General features: G+C 39.1%; 1 protein-coding gene across 1 annotated transcript; it reads right to left on the bottom strand.

Annotated features, from left to right (window-relative positions):
• Window positions 1-1,542: 1,542 nt before the first annotated feature.
• Window positions 1,543-15,847, bottom strand: LOC117966607 (receptor-type tyrosine-protein phosphatase eta-like). The gene is made up of 10 exons (XM_059016865.1): window positions 15,795-15,847; window positions 12,078-12,227; window positions 11,252-11,599; window positions 11,026-11,070; window positions 9,681-9,788; window positions 7,216-7,488; window positions 6,862-7,134; window positions 4,797-5,069; window positions 2,036-2,308; window positions 1,543-1,955 (listed from the first exon to the last, which is right to left on the bottom strand). The coding sequence occupies exons 2-10, from the start codon at window positions 12,130-12,132 to the stop codon at window positions 1,543-1,545; spliced, it is 2,061 nt and encodes a 686-aa protein (XP_058872848.1). The 5' UTR covers window positions 12,133-12,227; window positions 15,795-15,847.
• Window positions 15,848-17,732: the final 1,885 nt, after the last annotated feature.

A 17,732-nucleotide genomic window follows, 5' to 3' on the forward strand; every position in this document is an offset into this window, starting at 1 on the left:
CTGTTAACAGGTAGTTTGGCCCACTCTTCCTGAGCAAACTGCTCCAGCTGTCTCAGGTTTGATGGGTGCCTTCTCCAGACTGCAAGTTTCAGCTCTTCCCATAGATGTTCGATAGGATTCAGATCAGGACTCATAGAAGGCCACTTAAAAATAGTCCAATGTTTTGTTCTTATCCATTCTTGGGTGCTTTTAGCTGTGTGTTTTGGATCATTATCCTGTTGGAGGACCCATGACCTGCGACTGAGACAGAGCTTTCTGACACTGGGCAGTACGTTTTGCTCCAGAATACCTTGATAGTCTTGAGATTTCATTGTGCCCTGCACAGATTCAAGGCACCCTGTGCCAGGCGCAGCAAAGCAGCCCCAAAACATAACCGAGCCTCCTCCATGTTTCACTGTAGGTATGGTGTTCTTTTCTTTGAAAGCTTCATTTTTTCGTCTGTGAACATAGAGCTGATGTGACTTGCCAAAAAGCTCCAGTTTTGACTCATCTGTCCAAAGGACATTCTCCCAGAAGGATTGTGGCTTGTCAATATGCATTTTAGCAAATTCCAGTCTGGCTTTTTCATGTTTTTCTTTCAAAAGTGGAGTCCTCCTGGGTCTTCTTCCATGGAGCCCACTTTTGCTCAAAAAGCGACGGATGGTGCGATCAGAAACTGACGTACCTTCACCTTGGAGTTCAGCTTGTATCTCTTTGGCAGTTATCCTTGGTTCTTTTTCTACCATTTGCACTATCCTTCTGTTCAATCTGGGGTCGATTTTCCTCTTGCAGCCACGCCCAGGGAGGTTGGCTACAGTTCCATGGACCTTAAACTTCTTAATAATATTTGCAACTTTTGTCACAGGAACATCAAGGTGCTTGGAGATGGTCTTGTAGCTTTTACCTTTACCATGCTTGTCTATTATTTTCTTTCTGATCTCCTCAGACAACTCTCTCCTTTGCTTTCTCTGGTCCATGTTCAGTGTGGTGCACACAATGATACCAAACAGCACAGTGACTACTTTTCTCCATTTAAATAGGCTGAATGACTGATTACAAGATTGGAGACATGTGTGATACTAATTAAAGAAACTAATTAGTTTGAAATATCACTATAATCCAATTATTTATTATCTTTTCTAAGGGGTACCAACAACTGTGTCCAGGCCATTTTAGAATATCTTTGTAGAATAAGCAATAATTCATCTCTTTTCACAGCTTCTTTGCTTTATTCTATGACATACCAAAGGCATGCAAGTATACATGATAAAATAGCTTTTAATTTCATCACTTTTCAGGAGGAATGAAGCATTATTTCAATGAGCTGTAAGGGTACCAACAAATTTGAGCACGTCTGTATATATACATATATACACACACATCCATGACTTGGCTCCTACTGTAGACAAAATTAATGTAAATTAGTAATAACATCATTGCACTAATTTTGGTACGTTTGTTACTGTAGATGTGAGTATCATTTTGGTTTGAGGTTTAGAAGTACACATTTTTAAATGTGTGGGTATTGCTGGACTTCAATGCAATTCAGAGTTTGCGTGGCTCCTACAGTGTTTTTCTAGCAACAGACTGAACGTAATGAGAAAAAAAAAAACTTTGTCTAACGGGCAAACTATAACGGTGAAACTTGTTGTCTCTCAGACAAATCCTGTGAGTCGGCGATATGAATTCTTGTGCAGCCTTACTTGTGCAGACAGATATTGAAACAGGCGTGCTCTGGGTCCCATTCTCCAACTCTGTGGTGACTGTGAAGCTGTACTCTCTCCCAGGTCTCAGCTCAGAGATGACAGTGGAATTGGAGGGTGCAGTGATGGAGTCTTGGTGACTCTTATCAGAGCTAGAGTAGGTAATGTAAAAGCTGTGTGGCATCCCATCCATATTGTCAGGACTGCTCCAGCTCAGAGAGACAGAGTCGATTTCCACTGAGTCTATCTTTATCTTTCCAGGAGGGGACGGTTCTGCAAGAGAAAGTTGTGTCAAGTTGAGTAGAATGGTAGATGAACAATCAACACAAGAGTTGTAAATAAATAATTCTTACTTGTGCGGACAGATGTTGAAACAGACTTGCTCTGGGTCCCATTCTTCAGCACTGTGGTGACTGTGAAGCTGTACTCTCTCCCAGGTCTCAGCTTAGAGATAACAGTGGAATTGAAGGGTGCAGTGATGGAAAGAGGGTTGTCCTCGACAGAGCTTGAAAAGGTGATTTTGAAGCTGTGTGGGATTCCATCCATATTGTCAGGACTGCACCAGCTCAGAGAGACAGAGTTGATTTCCACTGAGTCTATCTTTATCTTTCCAGGAGGGGGCGGTTCTGCAAGAGAAAGTTGTGTCACTTTAGAGTAGAATGGTAGATGAACAATCAACACAAGAGTTGTAAATAAATAATTCTTACTTGTGCAGACAGATGTTGAAACAGGCGTGCTCTGGGTCCCATTCTTCAGCACTGTGGTGACTGTGAAACTGTACTCTCTCCCAGGTATCAGCTTAGATATGTCAGTGGAATTGAAAGGTGCAGTGATGGAAAGAGTGTTGCCCTCGAAAGAGCTTGAAAAGGTGATTTTGAAGCTGTGTGGGATTCCATCCATATTGTCAGGACTGCACCAGCTCAGAGAGACAGAGTTGATTTCCACTGAGTCTATCTTTATCTCTCCAGGAGGAGACGGTTCTGGAAGAGAAAGTTGTGTCACTTTAGAGTAGAATGGTAGATGAACAATCAACACAAGAGTTGTAAATAAATAATTCTCACTTGTGCAGACAGATGTTGAAACAGGCGTGCTCTGCATGCCCTACTTGAAAAGCCACTACACGCCATATTATATACAGACGTGCTCAAATTTGTTGGTACCCCTCCACAAAAAACGAAGAATGCACAATTTTCTCTGAAATAACTTGAAACTGACAAAAGTAATTGGCATCCACCATTGTTTATTTCATATTTAATAGAAATCAGACTTTGCTTTTGATTTTTTATTCAACATAATATTGTAAATAATAAAACAAATGAAAATGGCATGGACAAAAATGATGGGACCACTAACCTAATATTTTGTTGCACAACCTTTAGAGGCAATCACTGCAATCAAATGTTTTCTGTAGCTCTCAATGAGACTACTGCACCTGTTAACAGGTAGTTTGGCCCACTCTTCCTGAGCAAACTGCTCCAGCTGTCTCAGGTTTGATGGGTGCCTTCTCCAGACTGCAAGTTTCAGCTCTTCCCATAGATGTTCGATAGGATTCAGATCAGGACTCATAGAAGGCCACTTAAAAATAGTCCAATGTTTTGTTCTTATCCATTCTTGGGTGCTTTTAGCTGTGTGTTTTGGATCATTATCCTGTTGGAGGACCCATGACCTGCGACTGAGACAGAGCTTTCTGACACTGGGCAGTACGTTTTGCTCCAGAATACCTTGATAGTCTTGAGATTTCATTGTGCCCTGCACAGATTCAAGGCACCCTGTGCCAGGCGCAGCAAAGCAGCCCCAAAACATAACCGAGCCTCCTCCATGTTTCACTGTAGGTATGGTGTTCTTTTCTTTGAAAGCTTCATTTTTTCGTCTGTGAACATAGAGCTGATGTGACTTGCCAAAAAGCTCCAGTTTTGACTCATCTGTCCAAAGGACATTCTCCCAGAAGGATTGTGGCTTGTCAATATGCATTTTAGCAAATTCCAGTCTGGCTTTTTCATGTTTTTCTTTCAAAAGTGGAGTCCTCCTGGGTCTTCTTCCATGGAGCCCACTTTTGCTCAAAAAGCGACGGATGGTGCGATCAGAAACTGACGTACCTTCACCTTGGAGTTCAGCTTGTATCTCTTTGGCAGTTATCCTTGGTTCTTTTTCTACCATTTGCACTATCCTTCTGTTCAATCTGGGGTCGATTTTCCTCTTGCAGCCACGCCCAGGGAGGTTGGCTACAGTTCCATGGACCTTAAACTTCTTAATAATATTTGCAACTTTTGTCACAGGAACATCAAGGTGCTTGGAGATGGTCTTGTAGCTTTTACCTTTACCATGCTTGTCTATTATTTTCTTTCTGATCTCCTCAGACAACTCTCTCCTTTGCTTTCTCTGGTCCATGTTCAGTGTGGTGCACACAATGATACCAAACAGCACAGTGACTACTTTTCTCCATTTAAATAGGCTGAATGACTGATTACAAGATTGGAGACATGTGTGATACTAATTAAAGAAACTAATTAGTTTGAAATATCACTATAATCCAATTATTTATTATCTTTTCTAAGGGGTACCAACAACTGTGTCCAGGCCATTTTAGAATATCTTTGTAGAATAAGCAATAATTCATCTCTTTTCACAGCTTCTTTGCTTTATTCTATGACATACCAAAGGCATGCAAGTATACATGATAAAATAGCTTTTAATTTCATCACTTTTCAGGAGGAATGAAGCATTATTTCAATGAGCTGTAAGGGTACCAACAAATTTGAGCACGTCTGTATATATACATATATACACACACATCCATGACTTGGCTCCTACTGTAGACAAAATTAATGTAAATTAGTAATAACATCATTGCACTAATTTTGGTACGTTTGTTACTGTAGATGTGAGTATCATTTTGGTTTGAGGTTTAGAAGTACACATTTTTAAATGTGTGGGTATTGCTAGACTTCAATGCAATTCAGAGTTTGCGTGGCTCCTACAGTGTTTTTCTAGCAACAGACTGAACGTAATGAGAAAAAAAAAAACTTTGTCTAACGGGCAAACTATAACGGTGAAACTTGTTGTCCCTCAGACAAATCCTGTGAGTCGGCGATATGAATTCTTGTGCAGCCTTACTTGTGCAGACAGATATTGAAACAGGCGTGCTCTGGGTCCCATTCTCCAACTCTGTGGTGACTGTGAAGCTGTACTCCCTCCCAGGTCTCAGCTCAGAGAGGACAGTGGAATTGGAGGGTGCAGTGATGGAGTCTTGGTGACTCTTATCAGAGCTAGAGTAGGTAATGTAAAAGCTGTGTGGGATCCCATCCATATTGTCAGGACTGCTCCAGCTCAGAGAGACAGAATCGATTTCCACTGAGTCTATCTTTATCTCTCCAGGAGGGGACGGTTCTGCAAGAGAAAGTTGTGACACTTTAGAGTAGAATGGTATATGAACAATGAACACAAGAGTTGTAAATAAATAATTCTTACTTGTGCAGACAGATGTTGAACCAGGCGTGCTCTGGGTCCCATTCTTCAGCACTGTGGTGACTGTGAAGCTGTACTCTCTCCCAGGTCTCAGCTCAGAGATGACAGTGGAATTGGAGGGTGCAGTGATGGAGTCTTGGTGACTCTTATCAGAGCTAGAGTAGGTAATGTGAAAGCTGTGTGGGATTCCATCCATATTGTCAGGACTGCTCCAGCTCAGAGAGACAGAATCGGTTTCCACTGAGTCTATCTTTATCTCTCCAGGAGGAGACAGTTCTGCAAGAGAAAAGAGAACTGATGTAATGGCAAAAGTAGACTGAGATGCTAATATTCATAAGAAGAATTGTTAATAAATAATTCTTACTTGTGCAGACAGATGTTGAAACAGGCGTGCTCTGGGTCCCATTCTCCAGCACTGTGGTGACTGTGAAGCTGTACTCTCTCCCAGGTCTCAGCTCAGAGATGACAGTGGAATTGGAAACTGCAGTGTTGGAGACTTGGTGACTCTTATCAGAGCTAGAGTAGGTAATGTAAAAGCTGTGTGGGATCCCATCCATATTGTCAGGACTGCCCCAGCTCAGAGAAACAGAATCGGTTTCCACTGAGTCTATCTTTATCTCTCCAGGAGGAGACGGTTCTGGAAGAGAAAAGAGAAGTGATATAATGACAAAGTACAGCAGAACCCCAGAGTTACAAACTCCAAACCTCCGAGCTGACCGCTCTACCGAACACCCCACTTTCAGCTGGAAGAATGCAATCACTCAGCCATGCGTGCAATGCAACCAGATAGGCACTCCTATAAGCACCATGCTGGTCATGGAGAAAGCAAAATTACTGAACAAACAAATGTATCCAGACAAAGGTGAAGCAGATTTCAAAGCAAGTGTTGGGAACTTTACTAGGAACATTTTAGTTTTAAACAAAGCACAGGTTTTTTTTTTGTTTGTTTTTTTTTAAAGCCAAAGGAGCCTAAACGACTGAGCAAGCTGCATGAAGACATTAAATAAAAACTACATTAACCCACGTTATGGATGTTAAATCTGTGTTTTTGCTACAGTTACGATTTTAAAATAACTTTAATTTAGCCTTGTTCCATTGATAGTATCTTGGAACTTTAGAATCAACCATACTAATATGAGTATTGCGTTACTGTGCTGTATCCTTGTATTATTCTCCAGATTGAGGGTGTAGATAGCAGGTGTGCACATTTATTAAAACCTTTGAAAAACTCATATTCAGAGTGACAGACATTTTAGACTTACGAACAACCTCCATTCCCAAGGGGTTCGTAACTCTGAGGTTCTACTGTAGACTGATTGAGTAATATTCAAAAGAAGAGTTGTAAATAAATCATTCTTACTTGTGCAGACAGATGTTGAAACAGGCGTGCTCTGGGTCCCATTCTTCAGCTCTGTGGTGACTGTGAAGCTGTACTCTCTCCCAGGTCTCAGCTTAGAGATGACAGTGGAATTGGAGGGTGCAGTGATGGAGTCTTGGTCACTCTTATCAGAGCTAGAGTAGGTAATGTAAAAGCTGTGTGGCATCCCATCCATATTGTCAGGACTGCCCCAGCTCAGAGAAACAGAGTTGATTTCCACTGAGTCTATCTTTACCTTTCCAGGAGGGGATGGTTCTGCAAGAGAAAGTTGTGTCACTTTAGAGTAGAATGGTAGATGAAGAATCAACAGAAGAGTTGTAAATAAATAATTCTTACTTGTGCGGACAGATTTTGAAACAGGTGTGCTCTGGGTCCCATTCTCCAGCACTGTGGTGACTGTGAAGCTGTACTGTCTCCCAGGTCTCAGCTTAGAGATGACAGTGGAATTGGAGGGTGCAGTGATGGAGTCTTGGTCACTCTTATCAGAGCTAGAGTAGGTAATGTGAAAGCTGTGTGGCATCCCATCCATATTGTCAGGAAAGCCCCAGCTCAGAGAAACAGAGTTGATTTCCACTGAGTCTATCTTTACCTCTCCAGGAGGGGATGGTTCTGCAAGAGAAAGTTGTGACACTTTAGAGTAGAATGGTATATGAAGAATCAACAGAAGAGTTGTAAATAAATAATTCTTACTTGTGCGGACAGATTTTGAAACAGACGTGCTCTGGGTCCCATTCTCTAGCACTGTGGTGACTGTGAAGCTGTACTCTCTCCCAGGTCTCAGCTCAGAGATGACAGTGGAATTGGAGACTGCAGTGATGGAGTCTTGGTCACTCTTATCAGAGCTAGAGTAGGTAATGTGAAAGCTGTGTGGCATCCCCTCCATATTGTCAGGAAAGCCCCAGCTCAGAGAAACAGAGTTGATTTCCACTGAGTCTATCTTTACCTCTCCAGGAGGGGATGGTTCTGCAAGAGAAAGGTATGTCACTTTAGAGTAGAATGGTAGATGAAGAATCAACACAAGAGTTGTAAATAACAACTCCTTACCTGTGCATACAAAACATTCTTTAAAGCAATTAAAAAGGCTTGATTCACAGTCTAAAAATAGTTATTTCAAGATATTTCATGACTACTATTTATTAAAGCAGAAAAGATAAGTGTTGTCACATTCAAAATTGATCATTTACTCTAGAGTTTTATTATACAAGAAATGTTCCTAAATATTTAAATACGTTAAGGTTTTGAAGAATTTGGTCTGCTTTAATATTAAGAGCAGTGGGGGTTGCCTGGTTGAGTAGAACAGTTGGTTGTCCTTTTGATCTTTATGGAATTTTGCTTTTGTGGATTCTGTTGCTCTGCCGCGTTTGTTCTTTTAGACATAAAATAAACATGTTTGTGGCTTTTAGTGTTTGTTTCTTCTTGCTGTTATAAAGTTGTCATAACTAATACAATATATATATATATATATATATATATATATATATATATATATATATATATATATATATACCCAGCAATCAAAGGCTCTAGAGCAGGGCTTCTCAAACTCAGTCCTGTGGGGACCCCCTGTGTCTGCTGGTTTTCATTCCAACCGAGCTCTCAATTACTTAACTAGACCCTTAATTGAACTGATAATTTGCTTAATTAGACATTTTTACTTGTTTTCAGCTCTTGAACAGTTTGCATATTTCAAGTTAGCTATAACATTTGATAAGTAACTTCAACTGCAACTGTTTAAGAGCTGAAAACAAGTAAAAAGGTCTAATTGAGCAAGTTTGGGAAGCCCTGCTCTAGACATTGGATACTGCGTAAATGAAACGAAGAAAACAACTGAGCTATTACAGAATAAAAAAGGACACTATGAGAAATACTATTCAATGATTGAGGAATCCACTGTAATCCCTGCCAAGAGAAGTAGACAAAACTGCAGCAGCGACCCAAAAGAGGAGTTTAAATGATTATATGTTCAGGTGTTGGACACGATAATAGTGCAAACGCAACAGAGACTTTCATCACTGGAAAAACTGAAGTTCCTGGAGCTACTAAACTTCAGTAAATTTGGCCGGTACAGAAATGCCTTTCCAGAGGAAGCGTTCACTTCCCTAAAAGAAACATAGGCTTTTTTCATGCCGTATGCCTGCATAATGAGCGAACCGTGATGTATTCAGTGCCAGATTTCATAAAGAAAAGTGTTGCATAGCTACTAGTATACATGCATGCAAATGACCTGAGTGATGCGACGGCTGAAGTGTATAAACTCTGAGACTTATTCCTAACTCTTCCGTCTGTCACTGCATCTCTGGAAAGAACATTTTCAGCACTGAGAAGAATACAGACTTGTGCCAGAAATGCAACACTGAAATCACGTCTGTCAGGACTGGCCCGTTATGTCAGTTGAAAATAACTTAGCAAGCTAGAAAGTCTGGAGAGCTTTTATGACACTGTTATAGAAGAATTTGTAAAGAAAGAACGTCGGCTGAATTTCATCTATAAATAGGGTGAGTAAACCTATATATATATATTTTTAAATTTCTTGAGTTACATGTTACATTTATATATTACTGCATGCCCTACTTGAAAAGCCACCGCACACCATATTATATATATATATATATATATATATATATATATATATATATATATATATATATATATATATATATATACAGTACTGTGCAAAAGTTTTAGGCAGGTGTGAAAAAATGCTGTAAAGTAAGAATGCTTTCAAAAAAGCATTTGCATTTGGACTGAGGATTTCTCCCTCTAAAAGAAAACTACATGGAAACAGAAATTACACGAAAGCTACTACCAAAATAGCGTGAGAAAAAGGTGACTTATTTTTATTTGAGTGAAGAGCTTAGTGATAATGTCATTGGTGGCAATGCTATAGTAGGGCTGCAACAGACGTGTTTATCCTACATTTGCCACAAACAAAACCTGTAGAGCTCCCTCGAAGCTTAAACCTCTCTTTAAAGAAGTGCTAACCAAGTCTTCAAAACCCCTCTCGTTAATACAAGCAATCACTGCACCTTGTGTTGAATGTCATTTGATTATGTGATTGTTTCTTTTTAACTTTAATTCAGAATATATAGGAATTTCAAATACAATGCTATGGATTAAGTTTTTACTATCACTTGATTGATCCTTGATTAACTTACCATTTTGAAGTTTAACTAGTATCTTCACAATGATGGCGACTGTAGCCAAGCACACTACCACTCCAATAGCGTAAGGAAGGATGCTTTGTGATTCACTTTGATCGGCTCCTGATTTGAAAATAAATAATGTACAATGTGCTTAAATGATGTTCTTTAAAAAAAAGTAGACATATGCTTACTGTATTAAGTGATCATTTTAAAGAGTGACACTTTTTTTTTTCTTCAAACACTCTACATAGGTATTAAACTTATAATTTGACTGTCTAAGCAAAAGATGGCCTGTAACAGATTTTGATGTTGAAAAAAATTTGTATAAAGAAAAACATACAAAGATTCACATTAGAATAAACAGATGAGGGGGCTCCCGAGTGGCGCATCCAGTAAAGGCGCTCCACATGGAGTGCAGGATGCGCTCTATAGTCTGGACGTCGCGAGTTCGAGTCCAGGCTATTCCACAGCCTAGCGTGGACAGGAGCTCCCAGGGGGCGGCGCTCAATTAGCTGAGCGTCGCCCGGGGGGAGGGAGGGCCAGGGTGTCCTCGGCTCACAGTTCCTCATACTGACAACTTTACTTCAACTATTCCCCCCAAATATAGAATTAACTCATTTTGCTAAATAAATTTGAATGAAACCTGCTGAATAATATTACCTTGTTAACATATTGAATTGTACACCGCTTTGTGGTTTCCATATGCTTAACAAAAAAACTGACAAAAGTGAAAACAGTGACATTTCGAAATCTATCATGAAATACTACTGTACTTTTAGTATGGCTTCGCATGTACACACAGTGGCTCTAGGTTGTGGTGATCTGCTTTTTCATGTGATTGACAGCTCTGATTTTGTATTGATGGCAGTGGCATTTTTAATGTCACTGATATACATATTCTAGTTCTGTTAAAATTTCAAAATTATACTCACTGTTTATTTAGGTAGGCTTTTATTTTTTATAGAAATTTATTGAAAAGTCAGTTTTGGTGTCAATTATACTGCCAGTATGCCATGTGTATCTCAAATATGAAATATTGTTAATATTATATATTTGTAAAGCTTTTTAAAAACATGTTTGTCCTGTTGCGATTGTTACATTGTTAAACTGGTATAAATGCTGTGTGTTTTCATTACTGGTAAACATTGAATGGCGTATATATATATTTAAATGATCTATACTCCAGTCGCCCTTTAACCTTGGGCAGCACACTCAGGAAGAATAATTATTAAAACACATGAAAATGAAGTTGAACAAATGCATGTTCGAGTCACAGTATAAACATGGCCATGCAGTCATTATAAAACTGATTACAAGAAGTCACATGCTTTTCAGGAAGAACGGATGATTGACTTACCAGAAAAGGAAATGTTGGTATGTGCTTCCAGTTTCGTTTCTGCATCTGATATAAACAGTTGTTTTGGGTACAGTGTCAGTGTAAGGACAAGATGGAAAAATGTGACATTTCAAAATCTAACATGAAACAATATTTTAGTATTCACAGTCTCACAGTATAAAAAAAGAACCATAGAGAGAGAGAGAGAGAGAGAGAGAGAGAGAGAGAGAGAGAGAGAGAAACTTACCTTTCACCTCCACATGAACTGTCATCTGTTCCGAGTCCCCGACTCTTCTGTCCTCCACATAGCAAGTGTATTTGCCCTGATCAGAGAGCTCAACATCGTGAAGCCACAAGGGGGCGCTGCCCCGGGTCAGCTCCTCTGGATAGAAATAGACTCGATCCCTGTAGGAGGCGCTGGCCTCGCTCTTCTGCACCCCGCCACCGCAGTATGCCAGCACGGTCTCTGTCTGCCCATCGCGCTCCTTCACCCACTGCAGACGCAGATCTTTGCGACCTCCGCTGAGGGTGAAGCTGCAGTTGAGGATAACATCCCCGCCGTGCACGGCACTGAGGGGCTCTTCAGAGGCGGTGACTGCTGAAGGAAACACAACGATCACTGAGGAGCAATAAACTCAACGAGACATTATTATTATTATTATTATTATTATTATTATTATTATTATTATTATTATTATTATTATTATTATTATTGTTATATTATCCCGTAGAGTATAATAATAATAATAATAATAATAATAATAATTAGTCATTAGCAGACTATTTTATCTAAAGCGACTTACAGAGACTAGAGGGGTGAACTCCGCATCATTAACACCTGCTGCAGAGTCACTTCCAATAGGAGTTCGTTTGTTTTACGTCTCATTATTATTATTATTATTATTATTGTTTTTATTATTATTATTATTTGTTTATTTAGCAGACGCCTTTGTCCAAGGCGACTTACAGAGACTCATCCGAAGGATGTTAAATTTGATCTTCTTTCAATGTCCTCGATGACACACTGTAAACATGATATAAATATCCAAATGCATGCTGAAGTATTCTCTTACCTCCATTTAAAAGAAGAACCAGGGTGCAAAGTAGAGCGTGCACAAGATCACCCATTGCTCTCGATGCAGACTCCCTCACAAGTCCGAGTAACGGGTGGCTCTCAATCCGAATATCACTAAGAGAAACACAGTTGACTTTTATGCAGAAATCTGTAGTTTGTAAAAGAGATATAAAGGAGATAATAAGATCTGCGAGTGCTTTTCACGGTTAGTAATTTATTTGGATTTTTGCCCTTATAAATAATAATTATAAAAGATAAAGAAATAAACTAAGTGTTCGTACACAGTTTTGAACGTCTGGGAAAAGTGGGATTTAGAGCGCCGTTTTCCAGGGGCCGGTTGTACTACGGGGATCCGATCCCGGATCCGGGCTCAGATGTTGATCTTAATCCTAGTTGTTGTGTACTAGACGGATCAGTGGTCAATCTGAGCTCAAATCTGATCTTGCTTTTGAGCAGGATCAGAACTTGATCCCACTTTTGAAAAATTGAGGAACTAAACGCAATTCGTTTTATTCGAAACCGTCAGACACTTACAGGTTTTAAAGATAGGCAAAAACCCTCTTGAGGTTTTCGGCGAGGAGGAAGTAATAATACGGCCCAACTATCAGATCAAGCATGTTTTAGACCAAGATCAGAATCGGATCAGAGCTTGATCAAACGTTTTTAAAATGGACCATGCATCATCAAAATTCCTAACTGAAACCTTTTTTAAATTGCTAAAATAATATTTAAATAAGCACGATATTGAATTTGGATAATTGTAACGATAACTAAATAAACTTTAAAACCTGCTTGCAGGGATATCCAAAAATATTTCCTTCGGATTGAAACGGAGATCATTCAGCGTTTTAGGAAACATTCAGCAACAATGCATTTAAAAGTAGCTGTAACAGTACTGTATTAAGATAATACCAATTAGAAAAAAAAAAAAAAACTTTTAGTTTGTGTTTAGCTCTATCTGACATTTCTGTTTTAGACCTGACTGCGTAATGAGGTTTCATAAATAATATTTCTACGTTTTCTGTGTTGACAAAGTCATACTGGCGTTCTCATTGATTTAATTAGATTTAACGTTGTATTTTTTAATGCATATCATCCCCCCCCCCCCCCCCCCCCCCATTCCTTTTTTCTCAATAATTTAAGCTTACCTTTTCACAGCCTCAATCTCCCCCTGTCCGCGACATTTTCCAGTTGCAGCTGTCTGTCAGCACTTGATTATATTTGCTCAAAATGTGTTGATAATTTGCCCTGAAGCGACGCTGCAGCTGGATGTTTGTGTGTATGGTGGATATACCTCTGTAAAGAATCTGTGTGTCCGTCAGAAAATACACACGACCGTGATTACGGTAACATTTATTAAAACATTTTTAGAAGTTAAAAAAAAAACAGATACCGGTATTAATATACGCGGACTGTTTTTGTAGAATCGCTGGAGTTTTAAATTATACATGTACAGTAGTTGCTTCTGATTCATGTCGTTTAAATTAAACGCATTTCATTTTCTGACATTCAGTATCTTCAATCTCGGCGCCACGCATATTCGCTTCTCATTGGTCAGTTTCCCTAGTTACGTCTGCGCAGCTGCAGGATCGGATCAAGATTTTGGATCAGTGGAGCTTGATCCTGATCCGCTTAGTACAACGCTTTCATGATCCGGCTCCAGTGAGCCCGGATCGGATCCTCTTTTTTGATCTCGTTAGTACAACCGGCCCCAGGTGTTGAAAAGATATGGAAAATATACAGTTTGGCTAAAGTATCTGGATTAAGTATGGAAACTGATCATTTGTTATAAGAGCAATCAGAGAAGCAGCAAAGTAAGACAATGGGTGCGTTAAGTAAGTGAGCGGCTCAGTAAAAGAATCAACTTAACGACTCGCTCTGTTCCGCTCCCGCTGAGCCGCTCAGAGCCGCTCCTGAGCATTTCTCATCAGGGATCAGAGTGAGCGGACGGACTGGACACCTGCAGAAAACAAGTGGAGATGACAGGCAGGATTGACAAATACGTCTGTCAAGAACGATGAACTGGTTTCGATTTATGAAGTTATGTATTAAATGGCTAAATAAGATGGTAAAAATTGTTGTTTTCGAATTTGTATCATTTTTTTAAATGTAGAGCTGTTTTATAGTTATTAATGTATTATTATTAGGCTTGTAGTATTAATATTATTCATAATTCTCATTATTAACGTCGGTATTAAACACAGCCAGATATGAGGTTCAGTCCAAACAGAGCCCCGAACTCAGCGAGGTACAGCCGGGGACAGTAACTTCACACGGGGCCGTTTTATCTACCATCACCTCAGAAACACAAACAAACAAATAATTATTATTCACCATTTTTAAAAGTCGCTCAGCGCTGTCGTGGAGCAGAGTGTGAAGTCATTTAAATCTGCTCAGTGTGCTTTCTGAGCGGCTCTCACTCTGAGCGGCTCACTTACTTAGCGCACCCAATATCTGTCTTTATTGTGACGTCAATAGGGCAGGTCTATAGCAAAAGCAGTGATGTATAACGGAATATGCTTATGAAAAAAAGGTTATTTTTGGCATGTCTTATTATTATATTGATGCGTGATATTATAACACGTGATGTGTGTTTCTCTATGTAAACATGAATGCGATTTAGGAAGTGGTCGTACTTTAATACAAATTAAAGTTAGTATGCGGCAAACTGCAAACCACCAGCCAAAAAGGGAAGCTTCTTCAGATTTCCTTTTGCTCATCCTAATCTCTTTTTTTTCCTGTTTCCACGTTTACTGTTTTCCGTTTCTATGTATGTATTTATTGTACTTCTGCTTTCAAGCTACGTTGTTCAACAGGACAATATTATTTATTGTTGTTTGTCTTTATTTTAATCAAGCAACAGTTAACAGAAGAAAAAATACTACAATCTCAAGAGTAAAAAAAAAAATACAACTGTAGACTCAAGTATGCATGCTAATGGAGTATTTAAAACGACTTGTTGTCAAGAATCATGCAACATAGTCTGAAATTTTGTTAAATGGGTCTGAAAAAGTTCTGGAAATTAATTCTTTCAAAGGCGTATGAACCCTGAGTACGGTAAAAACAAGCAAAAATGACTGGGCTTTAATATTTCCGTTACTGCGCACAAAGAATGCTTCCTATCTGAAATACAAGAACATTCCACAGACCGTGCAAAACACAACAAAGAAATTAAAAATGGAAGGGTGTTTACAAAATCAAATGTTAATCAAATACTCAGCTGCCCCCCATAGTTATCAAAAAAATATATATTCTTGAATCACCTTTGGGGTTTCTGTAATAGTCAAAAAAACGGACAGAGCAATTCATTAAACTTAAACTGGATTGCTCTTGCTGTCTTTACGGGAAAAAAGAGTGAATGATTATTTTTGAATCAATTAATTTTTTTTTCTGTGTCAAATCAAGTTTAAGTTGAAATAACTGCTTCCTTAATTGATTAAAAAAAAATATGAAGTGTCAGATAATGATAACTCTTTTTAATTCCGAGGCTATAGAAAAGGAGTAACTATGTGGTTTATGTTTGAAGACGTTTCTCAATGTTTTAATGCCCTGTCCGGGCAGTTTTGTTGTTGGTCCAGCTTTTACCTGCTCACATCAACAGTTATAATAATAATCATAATAATAATATCATTAACCACTTCTTCTGTACATAACAGAACTAACTGCTTTTCTTATGTTGTGTGTGTTTTTAATCTTCAAGAAATGAAGTGAATACCTGATAGAGTCCCTGCTGAAGAAGTTCAGTCTCTCTGCTCCTTGTCCTCTACACTGACACAGGATGTAAAAGCCCTGTTTATATCAGATGCAGAAACGAAACTGGAAGCACATACCAACATTTCCTTTTCTTGTAAGTCACAATGAATCATTTTTCCTGAAAAGCATGTGACTTCTTGTAATCAGTTTTAGATTTTTCATTGCATACTGGTATTATAATTGGCACCAAAACTGACTTTTTAACTAATCTCTATACAAAATAAAAACCTGCCTAAATAAATAGGGGGTATATTTTCAAAGTGGTAACTAACTTGGAATACTTCTTGAAAGTTTGTAATTTTACAAAACTAGAATAAGTATATCCGTGACATACGCGGTGATCTGATTCAAGCATTCAGCATTCTAAAAGGTATAGACAATGTCGACCCAGGGGACCTGAAAAAAGAAACAAGGACCAGGGGTCACAAATGGAGATTAGATAAAGGGGCATTCAGAACAGAAAATAGGAGGCACTTTTTTACACAGAGAATTGTGAGGGTCTGGAACCAACTCCCCAGTAATGTTGTTGAAGCTGACACCCTGGGATCCTTCAAGAAGCTGCTTGATGAGATTCTGGGATCAATAAGCTACTAACAACCAAACGAGCAAAGATGGGCTGAATGGGGCCTCCTCTCATTTGGAAACTTTCTTATGTTCTTATTATAACCTACCACAGCCGCCAATACAAAATCAGAGCTGTCAATCACATGAAAAAGCAGATCACCACGGCCTAGGGCCACTGTGTGCACATGGGAAGCCATACTAGTAGTACAGTAGTATTTCATGTTAGATTTCGAAATGTCAGTTTTGTCGTTATGGAAAACTGCAAAGCGGTGTGCAATTCAATGTTAACGTAACATTATTCAGCAGCTTTCATCCGACAGACAGACAGATAGATATACAGCTATGGACAAAAGTTTTGTATCACCTAGAATTTTAGGACTGATAAATAATTTTAAATATATATACTGTATAAACTATTGGCATCCTTGGTAAAGATGCGCAAAAAAGACTGTATAAAATAAATAATACCAGTACTGAGCTATATTGTAATTTTCCAACATGTGGAATATATTTGACTTTATTAATGATTCAATGGAATCAATGAAAATTACACATTTCTCAAATTATAAATTTATTTCCAAAAAAAATGAAGAGTCACAACTATTGGCCCCCTTGTTTTCAATACTTTGTGCACCCCCCTGCTTGCAAGGATAACAGCACTGAGTCTTTTTCTATAATGTTTAATGAGATTGGAGAACACATTGGGAGGGATCTTAGGCCATTCCAACATACAGAATCTTTCCAGATCCTTGATATCCTTCGGTCTGCGCTTATGGACTGCCCTCTTCAATTGAAACCACAGGTTTTCAATGGGGTTCAAGTCCGGAGACTGAGATGGCCATTGCAAAATGTTGATTTTGTGGTCAATTAACCATTTCTTTGTGGATTTTGATGTGTGCATGGGGTTATTGTCTTGCTGGAAGATCCACTTGCAGCCAAGTTTCAGCCTCCTGGCGGCGTCAACCAGGTTTTTGGCTAAAATGTCCTGGTATTGGGTAGAGTTCATGATGCTGTTGACCTTAACAAGGACCCCAGGACCACTGGAAGCAAAACAGCCCCATAACATCAAAGATCCACCACCATATTTTACAGTAGGTATGAGGTTCTTTTCTGCACACGCATCCTTCTTTCGATGCCAAACCCACCACTGGTGTGCGTGGCCAAAGATCTCTATTTTCATCTCATCTGACCATAGCACCCGGTTCCAGTCGAAGTGCCAATGCCATTTAGCAAACTCCAGGCGCTTACGTTTGTTGGTTGCTCTCAATAAAGGCTTTTTTCTGGCAACCCTTCCAAGTAGACTATTGGCATGGAGGTGGCGTCTAATTGTAGATTT

The sequence above is a fragment of the Acipenser ruthenus genome, chromosome 54 (genome assembly GCF_902713425.1).
Source record: "Acipenser ruthenus chromosome 54, fAciRut3.2 maternal haplotype, whole genome shotgun sequence".
NCBI lineage: Eukaryota > Metazoa > Chordata > Actinopteri > Acipenseriformes > Acipenseridae > Acipenser > Acipenser ruthenus.